At 45.4% G+C, this 10,422-nt stretch overlaps 1 protein-coding gene across 8 annotated transcripts; it reads left to right on the top strand.

The window, feature by feature from the left end:
• Nucleotides 1-48: 48 nt before the first annotated feature.
• Nucleotides 49-7,769, top strand: Tprkb (TP53RK binding protein). 8 transcript variants are annotated; one of them, XM_041634994.1, is made up of 5 exons: nucleotides 49-100; nucleotides 2,933-3,095; nucleotides 4,921-5,043; nucleotides 6,635-6,811; nucleotides 7,593-7,769. In XM_041634994.1, exons 2-5 carry the CDS (start codon nucleotides 2,955-2,957, stop codon nucleotides 7,677-7,679), a joined length of 528 nt encoding a protein of 175 aa, XP_041490928.1. In that variant the 5' UTR covers nucleotides 49-100; nucleotides 2,933-2,954; the 3' UTR covers nucleotides 7,680-7,769. The 8 variants fall into 8 exon arrangements, with proteins under 8 accessions (XP_041490928.1, XP_041490920.1, XP_041490939.1 ...); XM_041634986.1 differs by having other exon boundaries at nucleotides 84-209; XM_041635005.1 differs by having other exon boundaries at nucleotides 88-209; nucleotides 2,936-3,095.
• Nucleotides 7,770-10,422: the final 2,653 nt, after the last annotated feature.

The following is a 10,422-nucleotide window of genomic DNA, read 5'->3' as shown; positions in this document are numbered from 1 at the left end:
TGTCTCGGAACCTTTTTACCCGATAAACTTTTGGGAACTTCCGGGAGTGGGAGATTTGTTTCCGAGGGGACAGTCTTCCTGTACGGACTGAAGACTGCTGGTGGGTTCCGCCTGCGCGAATGGAAGCTCTTTCTCCGCCGTCACAGTTTTGTTGGCGTTGCGTGAATCTCCTGTCGCCAGTGTTTGTCGCGAGCCCTCCCAGGCCTCAGGTGGAGAGCAATGTAACTCCAGAATCGCCGGTCGTGCCGGAAGGCCGCTCGGTTCCTCTCTCCTGGGCGCCCCCTACCGGCGGTGTCCGAGGCTGATGCAGGAGGAGCCCCATGCGACCGCGAAGCACCGGGGAGGCCCCAGCACTGGGATGGGAGGGAGGCTCGTGGGAGAACTGCCCGGCGGTGCCCTGGACAGGGACCTTGTCGGGAGGGACCTAGGAAGGAAGACCCGGGGACAGGGACACCCCGTTGGGAAATCTGGCCTCTGAAAAGAGTGGCAGGACATCGGGAGGGGGAGGACTCAAGCAAGGTCCAGAAGCTACCTGTGGAAACCGGTGCCATAAAGTTAGGGCTTTTGCTTCAGCTTTGATAACTCCTGAAGGACCTCGTGACCATCCTGATAGGCTAGGATTTCATTACTGGTGCGCAGGCCCCTTGATGAGAACGCTCTTGGGGTGCTGTTGATGGGGTGAGTCAGAATTCTGTTTGCAGGTAGAGTCAGGATACGGGCACTCGACCTTGTGTAACAGTTTGAGGCATTTGCATTGAACTACCTTCTGTTGTTAATACTACAATTTTGCTAATACCTCATGGGGTGAGGTGTTTTGTTGTTCGTTTTGTTTTTTGGGGCAGGGTCTCTCTGTGTAACCAAGACAGTTCTGGAACTTAAGTCTGTAGACCAAGCTGGCCTGGAACTCAGAGATCTGTCTGCCTCCTAGTCAGGGAGCAGGTTAGAAGGCTAGGAGAACTTGCATATATAGTAGAGTCGCTCTGGAGATATAAACCATTATTTTGATAATAATATTACTGGTTAAAGAATTTTTGAGTGCAAAGTCCTAATTGCTCTGGAGATAAATCATTAACTTTATAATCATGAGTGGATTAATGATTTTTGACATCTTCTGAAGTCTCCACGTAGCCCCACTTTTTAAGCTCTCATATTGGGAGCTAATTTCAATATTAATTTTACAGGCGTCAAACCAGATGAAGATTAAATGATTCCATGTTTCTGACCTAAGTGACTCTTACACTAAACCAGAACAGAATATTCTGAGTTCTTCTCCCATACTATGAGAAATCAGGGTTTGATTCCCAATGCCCACATTGCAGTTCACAAAAGTCTAGTTGCATTGAATCCTTTCCTCTGGCTGCCACAGATACCAGGCAAGAGTCCGGCAGCCAAACACTCAAGTAAAATGGTTTTGTGAAATGGATATTTAAACAGGGAACATCATTTTTCCCCTGATTATGCGTACTTAGGTTTTGTTTGATGACTATAGAAAGTTCATAACATGTACAACATAATATTTTAAGAGCACAATAAAAATCACCTAATAATTTCAGTACTAAAGATGTCTGTATTTTGTTAGGTGTCCTGCAGTTTTCTGTTCATGTTTTTGCATGACAGATCATACTGATCATATCGTACCATATCCTTCCTTAATTCGATGCCAACATGGAAAAACTCTCAGGACATTATTCACAAAACTGCTTTTTTATAACAGAAACCCTCAGATATAATTCTAGAAAAACAGAAATAACTTTCTATTGTGTTTATGTTTTGTGGTTTTTAAATATTTCATATATATGGATGTTTTGCCTGCATATATCTATGTGTACTGTGTGTCTGGAACCAATGGTGATCAGAAGAGGACATTGGTTGGGACTGGAGTTACAGATGGTTGTGAACCACCACGTGAGTAATGGGAATCAAACCCTTGACATCTTCAAGAGCAGCAGATGCTCTTAATGGCTGAACCCACTCTCTGGCCCTGTATTGTTGCAACTTTTAGAAGTGATTTCTGTTGCCAAATACTAGAAACTGTCAAGTACTGTTAACTAGCTGTGCTGTGCTCAGCACCAGTAAGCTGCTTCAGGAAGTGCACCGTTCAGTATAACACAGAAGTAACATTTTAGGTTTTGTTGTTTTAGTTGTGGGCTTAGATATGTTGGCTAACTCATCTCTACAGCGAAAAATTCAGGCTTTTCGAAGGTAGTAGTATTTATATTTTGGGTTTTATTCTAGATGCTCATTGTAGTTTTGCTTTTGTTTTTTGTGACAGGATCTCACTGTGCAGCTCTGACTGTCCTGGAACTCACTGGACATTTTTTTATGTTAATAGTTGTGTAGTTTATAAGATTATCTTGTTACTCTAACCGCCAGCTTGACAATAGCCTTCAGAGTCACCTGAGAAGGGAGTCTCAGCTGAGGGATTGTGCAGCTCACACTGGTCTGTTGACCTGTCATGGTGGACTGCCTTGACTTTTGTGATGTAGAAGGGCCTAGCCCACTGAGGGCAGCACAATCCCCGGGCACGAGGTCCTGGATTGCATTAAAACCGCTAACTAAGCAGAAGCTAGTGAATGAGTCAGCAAGCAGTGTTCCTCTGTGGTGTCTGTCTTTGGGGTCCTGGACGTGTAAGCCAAATAAATCCTTTCTTCCCTCAGTTGCTTCTGGTCAGAATGTTTCATGACAGCAGCAGAAATGAAGCTAGGACAGAATCAGGAAAGTAGAATGTAAGGATTTTGTTAAGTTGGTTACAGATGAGTGTATTTTCACAAGCATTTCTAGGTCCTGGGGAATGGAGGCAGGGGATGGAGGTACAGAGCAAGTCTAGGATGGAGAGACTGTCAGGAGAGAGACGCAGAGAGGAAACCAGTGGGGAAAATGGATGCTATCTTTGACATGTAACAACCTGCTGTGGTCTTTTCCTTTTGTCCAGTAGTGTCCTCGTTGTCTAGGAAATGCAGTTATCTCAGCAGTTGGACCTGTTTCCTGAATGCAGAGTGACACTTCTGTTATTTAAAGATGTAAAAAATGCAGGGGACTTGAGAAAAAAGGCCATGGAAGGATCTCTCAATGGTTCATTGATAAACCCTCATATGGTAAGTACAAAATATGAGAATGAATTAACCATGCCAGGCATTTAAGAATATGTAATTTTACCTTTAATTTCTCTTATATTGAGGTAGAAAATATTGGATTAAGTCACACTTGGTGTTTTAAGTTTGAAACAGCATATAGTCTGAAGGGCTCAGTAATACTGGTCTCTTCTTAATTATTGCGAATTTCTCCTTTCCAGCCAGCCAGCATCTATCGTCCCAGTGCCTCAGAGGTTTCTTTGAGTAGTGCTGGTCTCTTAATCACGGCTGACTCCTCAGTCCCAGCTTCCAGATACCACAGAGCTTTCATACAGAAGGCGCTGTAGAGCCTTTGCTTCCTCTGAAACTTCACTAGCCGGGCCTCCATCATCTGTATTGCTCTCAACTTCTCTCCCAAGATCCCACAGAACAGCGCACTGATCTCTTAACTCTTGGTGGATTTTCTAGGCCAGAGTTAGAAAGTCTTTGTCCAATCCTCCCCACAACACGGTCAGGTCTGTGGTAGCAGTACTCCACCATCCTGCTACCAGCTTCTTCCTAGTTAGGTTACACCTGCTGCCATGAAACAGCATGACCAAAGCAGCATGGGGAGGAGAGGGTTTATTTGACTTACATTTCCATATTACTGTTCATTGTCAAAGGACTTCAGACAGGAACTCAAAGGGCTGGATCCTGGAGGCAGGAGCTGACACAGAGGCCTTGGAGGGGTGCTGCTTAACACTGGTTTCCCATGACTTGCTCAGCCTGCTTTCTAATGGAACCCAGGAGCACCTGCCCTGGGGTGCTACCACCCACCATGAGCTGGACATCAACAACTAGTTATGAAAATGTCTGCCGATAGCCTGATCTTACTGAGACATTTTCTCAATTGAGGCCCCCTCCTCTCCAGTGACTCCAGCTTGTGTCAGGTTGACATAAAACTAGCCAGTGCACCCCAAGTCCATCCTGAACAATCCACCAATGAGAACCAAATATTCAAGAATAGGAGCCTATGGGAACCATTCTCATTCCAACCAGCACAAGCAGAGTGGTTAATAGCACACATTAAGACCCGAGCTTCCTACTGTGACTGAGAAAGACACAGCCATCTTTGTTTGGTACGTAAAGATGTGTACTGTTGTGTCCTTGGTGCATATCCCAACATGATCGTCAGTATTCCTTCAAGGGGATAACTGCATTGTTTTCCTCTGCTATGTAAGACAGGTACCAACTTGCCTGATTCCCACATGGTAACAACAGGGCTGGGATTGAACACCAAACCCAGCCACGACTAAGCACCACCCCCCCCCCCAGGCATCTTTGCCTTGGTGACCTTATCTGTTACACAAGTACACTGATTTCATTGAATACTGTGAAGTTTAGGATTGGGCCTGTTCCGTATTAGGCGTCAATAATCTTGCAGCTTTGAAGTTTTGTATTTTACACAAGTGAAGGGGTGTAAACAACCAGCAAATAGGAATAACCAGGCTAGCTTTAATATCAGCTTTATTAAGGGGAAGAAGGGGAGAGCTTACAAAACCAGGGTTCCAGGGACGAGCAGGAAATAAAAAAGGGAAGGCGGGGAAAACACCCGCCAGATTTATAGATAAACATTCTCCTAAGGGGTACCTGCCCTTCAAATAAGGTGACTGACTGGGGCTTCCCCTACACACAAGGGTGTGTGTGTGTGTGTGTGTGTGTGTGTGTGTGTGTGTGTGTTGCAGCAGCCCTTTTTATACAGACCATCTGAATGGTGATCACTATTGCTGGACTAGAGTTTCCTCAGACAGGACACATGGTGCAGGAAGCTGCGGATTCTCTGTGCTAATCCTTGTTTTCTCTCTGGTAGATTGTCGATCCATTTCAGATACTGGTGGCAGCAAACAAAGCCATTCATCTCCACAAGCTGGGAAAAATGAAGACAAGAACTCTGTCCACTGAAATTATCTTCAACCTCTCCCCTAATAACAACGTAAAGTGGTGACTCTTTATTTCTGTTGTCTCGTCAGGGAAGCAGGTCCCCCTCCTGCAGTGTAGCCCTGGGGTCAGAGTCTCCAAGACAGATGTTAGCACTGAGCCAGGGTAGTTGTGTAGAGAGGTGGAGGCTGCCTGCCGTTTACTGCTGCAGCCAGTGTGGAGTCAGTTTCCTGGTCATCAAAGTTTAAACTACATGAGCTTGGTATTTCTGCCCTGCCCACGTTGTCTTGAGCATTTTTGCTTAAGAAACTGGTAGAAGCGCACGTGCTAAACGCGTGAGGTGTAGATGCATTTTGTCACTCTCCCTCTAAACTAGAGATGGAATGTGTGTTTTTATAGTCAGTACCAGAAGCTTCTGTAACCTGGTAGAGCAGTTGACACCTGCTCACTCACACACCCAGGGCATAGAAAAACCCATGGTTTGAAATCCTCATAGGGATGATCCCCACCCCACACATGTGAGTGAAAGCATGTCTGTGTGAGGTGTGCACGTTCATGTGTTTAGCGCCACAGTGTTCTTGTGGAGTTCTCGAGGACAACCTCTGGTGGTCCTTGCCGTCTTCCAAAGGTCCCTATCTTTCTCCACTCTCTACACCAGGCTATCTGGCCTTCAAGCTCTTGGATTTTTGTGTCCCCAACTCCTATCTTGCTGTAGGAGCACTGGGGTTTCATACAACTGCTATTGTGCCTGGCTTTACAGGGGAGCTAGGGATTTGAACCACAATCCTCCCACTTGTGTGGTGAGTGCTTTACCCACTGAGCCATCTCCCCAGTCCAAGAGTGCTGTTCAAATGCAAGTTACCGAGGTGTTGACTTTCCTTGTGTGACATGACAAAGACGTCTGAACTCTGCTGATGAAGTTTCCGTATTACTACTGCTGTTAGTAAGAACCACGTGCTGATATTATCAAGGGGAAGGTTAGGAAGCCTGTGGCAGAATTAAACCACAAGCCGGGCAGTGGTGGTGCACGCCTTTAACCCCAGCACTTGGGAGGCAGAGGCAGGCGGATCCCTGTGAGTTCGAGACCAGCCTGGTCTACAAGAGCTAGTTCCAGGACAGGCTCCAAAACCACAGATAAACCCTGTCTCAAAAAAAAAAAAAAGAAAAGAAAAGAAAAGAAAAAAGAAAAAAAAAGAAAAAAAGAATTAAACCACAGTTGGTTGTAAAGTTTATAAAATGCAGTCAGCACGGCAGCAGAATCACCATTAACAGAGTCACTGGAAACAACTGAAGACATCATATCCCTGCACAGGACACAGCTCTAGGGGCAGAAGAGACAGGTGCACTCAGAGAAGCAGATGCATAAGACAAAAATTGAGCTGCCCTGAGAGAAAGACAGTAGGAGTACAAATGATGACCTGGAAGGTCACCTGGAGGTAGAGGCACAGGGGGTTATGTGCAAAGCCCAGTAGTCCAGAGGAGCGAAGTGCAGCTGTGCACAGGGACAGCCATGGGAGGGGCTGGAAGGGAGTGTTGAAGGGCAAGGGGTGCATTAAGAAGAGGGACCCCGACTGAGCAGGCAGGGACTGGGCCACACACAAGACACTGCCTCATTTTCTTTTCTTTTCTTTCTTTTTTTATCATAGATTTCAGAGGCTTTGAAAAAATTTGGTAGCTCAGAAAGGGACACTTCGGTTCTGATTGTTTACGTTGAAGAGGGAGATAAACAAATACACCAACAACACCTAATATCTCAAGTGGAAGGTGAGCAGGTGCCTTTGGAAAGCCTTCCAGAAATAACAAAGCTCTCAGAAGTCAGAAAGGTTTGTAGTGCACATTTTTACGAGCTCAGTAGATGAATTACACTGATGCTGGTTGCTCATTACTGTTATGAATTTTGAACTATTAACTCTTTAGTTAGCATGCAATAATGGTGTTCATTCCATTTTCACAAATCCTATTATTGCATTTACTCATCGCTGCCTCCTCTCATTCCCATTACCTTTTGAACGTCTAAGAAATAGTGTGGGACTGGAGAGGAGACTCAGCAGTTAAGACCACTTGCCATTAATCCAGAGGGCATTGGTCTGATTCCCAGCATGCTCATAACCTTCTGTAACTCCATTTCCAGGGGATCTGATGCCATCTTCTGGCCTGCATGGGAACTGCACATGCAGTACTCATACATACATGCAAAACACCCTTACAAGTAAAATGAGGTTGAGAAATACTAAAAATAACTTTACAGACCTTGGAAAGTATTTGTGATGAGAAAAACTGGGACGTACAAGTTTGTGGAACGAATTCAGAATGGAGTCACTGAGAACTATAAGAAAAGGGATCTCTTCCAATATACAGTGACCAGTGTGGGCTGTTTGATAGAATTGTGATTTGTGTGTTCAGGAGATTTGCTTTTTATATTAATAACTACAACTTTTAAAAAGGATATTTGATATGAGTGAGTACCACCTATTTTGAACATTTTAAACATATATGTCATTTCAAATCATTAATGCCATAGTAAAGTGATAATGCCACATATAAATGTGTGTAATAACAGTGACTGGACATGCCAGCACTCACAGATTGTCATTCACTTTACAGGCATACAAACTGTCACCACAAGAAGAGAGCATTGGGACATTATTGGATGCTATCATTTGTAGGATGTCCACAAAGGATGTTTTATAAGATTCCCAAAATACCAACACACGATCTCAGAGTTAACCACTAGCTGTTCTTTCCTGGTTTTGAAATTAACATATTCATTACTGAAAAAGGGAAAAAGAAACCACATCAGCCCCTTTTTTCATGTCTTAGAGATAATTCCTGTCGTGGTATTTGTCATTGTCTTCTAGTCTTCTGTTTGTACTTGAACGTATTTATTTTTATACAATTGAAATAAAAAGTGTAAGCACCTAATTACGACTACAGTGTCCTTGGTTCTTGCTCAGTGAGTCATCCATCAGTTTGCATCTCCCCTTGGACTGCTGGTTTGTCCACGTGGCTCCTCAGCTTGTGGATCCTTGGTATTTTATGTATAAGAATTTCTCTCCCTCTAAACCTGGTGTGGTGACTCCTTCCTCCATCCCAGGTACTCAGGAGGCTGAGTCAGGAGAAAGCCACAGGTTTGAGGTCAGACGGAGATATGCCACAAGTTCCAGAACAGCCTATAGTACCATGTCAAATTCTATCTCAAATAAATAAACCCCCTCTCATAACAACCTTAGGTGTGTATGTCTTAGTGCACTACAAGTAAAATAGTATAGCAATATTAACTAAGTCTCAGAATCATGTAACTAGTATTTAACCATATTTGATGGTTTTCTTTTTCACTTTATCTTTTATTTTGATTGTATCAGTGAAGATAGGCTTGTTCAACGGTTAGCGATGCCTTGTGAAGAGCCAGAGTTCTCTCCTCCTCAAAGGCCATCTGGCTCCTGCTGCACTTAACACCACCCTTGCAGTCTGACAGCTGGCACCGAGGACACGCCTCTCTTCAGTAAACCTTGATTTGATCAGCTAGTGTGTGGTGCTGGAGTGGAGGCGTGGTCTATGGACTGGGGGTTGGTTAGGCCACAGTGACAGCCAGTCCAAAGTTCACTGGCTCTTATCTCCATGGCACTGGGATCAGAATAAAAACCCTCAACAGGGGTCTAGGAGCCCTGTCTGCTGGAGGCCTTCTGGCCTGGGCTTTTAGGTTGTTACATAACTGAACAGGAGCTCTGGGGATGGAATAGTAACTTAAATACATGGAAGTGGCAGATATTATTCACCTCATTTCATTCAAAAACGGTGACTCCATGTTCTTCCCACATGCGGGCTGTTCCACCTTTTGTTCCCCCTTGAACTTGAAAGCGATGGTGGCCTCTCACAGTTCAGTTCTGGGTTCTCTAGGTACCCCATCACCCAGAATCCCCTTCTCAGTGCACCTGATTATGCATGGGGCAGAGGATGATGCAGAGCAAGTGAAACTGGCCCAGGATTGTCCCAAAAAAAAGAAGTCTTGATTCTCTTCAAGCTATGATGGAGAGATGCTGCATGGTCTCAGCATCCTGCCTCATGGGCGCTCACAAGGGACCACATCAATTGAGCTCAGGGGCGTGCAGATCCCTCTTGTGGATACTGGTGGTTGTTGGGTGATATAAAAGATATCCCAGAAGCCCAAAGAGACTGTCCAGGGTGAGGATGGACAGAATTCCTACTGTGGTGACCATCAAGACAGAGTCAAGGATAGCCATGTAGCAAGAAAGAGTGAGACATATAACCCCAGTAATCAAGTCACCTGTGTTTAGAGTGACATAGCAAGGGGTCTTTGTGTAGTTGAAATTGGTCCATGACGAGGTTTGCCAGCAGTCCAGGGCAGGCTTGATTTGGCTGACTCCTCTGGGGTTTAGCTGTTATCGGTAGTAATGCCAGGATGAAAAAGCAGCCCCAATATTCCCCAGTGGCACAAGCAGGCACCTGAGTCTCTGGAATCCCTGGGTCTTTGAACTCAGACTGGGTCCAGCCTAGATACCAGGGGTGTGCACTGTAGGGTGCTTCCATCCCCATATCCGCTTGGAAGTGCAGAGCTGTATGCTTGGCCTCCCTAAAGTGGTGCTGCCCCGTGAGACTGCCCACAACAGCTCTACGAGCCTGGCCACCATGAGGTGTCAGTTACATCCCGGTCTTTCCCCATAGAAGCAGTCCTCGGCTGTCCTAGCCAACTTCTCACCCTGCCATGACAAAATATCTGTTGGGTCTTCTCTCAGTTCCATGCCCAGCTTCTGGTCTGGGACCCTGCAAATCTTGTAAGCACAGACTACATTTGTCCCCGAGTCTAGCATGTCCTCAGCTGACACCTGCAGTGCTTGGAAATCCTTTGTTTGTTTCTGCCTCGCCTTAGCATGCCTGCTCTGCAAAGCTCCTGACCTTGCCCAGCTGACCTGCTGGGACAGGACAGCACACAGATATCTGGCACTTACAGCCAACTTAGATGTTCCCATATGTGTGCTGAGGCTAGGTGAGCTGCCCCCTCCAGCCCTACGAAAACTTCTGGTCCACAAACTCAAAAGTGAAATACAAGCATTAGCCGGGCGGTGGTGGCGCACGCCTTTAATCCCAGCACTCGGGAGGCAGAGGCAGGAGGATCTCTGTGAGTTCAAGACCAGCCTGGTCTACAAGAGCTAGTTCCAGGACAGGCTCCAAAACAACAGAGAAACCCTGTCTCGAAAAACCAAAAAAAAAAAAAAAAAGAAATACAAGCATTAGTATTTTACATTGTCCATAATGCATCATTAATATGGGACTAGGTGTATGAAACACAGGCACTGCAGAAACCAAAACACAGCAGAACCTCAAAACCCCCAATACAGCAATCACACGCACTAGAATCTGGTGGGCACCATCAAGGAGCTTTTATTGTTCATTACACTGACATGACAGGGTTCAC

This window comes from Microtus oregoni, unplaced genomic scaffold, assembly GCF_018167655.1.
Source record: "Microtus oregoni isolate MIOR12 unplaced genomic scaffold, Mior012 000002F_ref0000024, whole genome shotgun sequence".
Taxonomy (NCBI): Eukaryota; Metazoa; Chordata; class Mammalia; order Rodentia; family Cricetidae; genus Microtus; species Microtus oregoni.
Note: the sequence above shows the minus strand (reverse complement) of the source record. Positions and strands in the feature narration are given on the sequence as shown.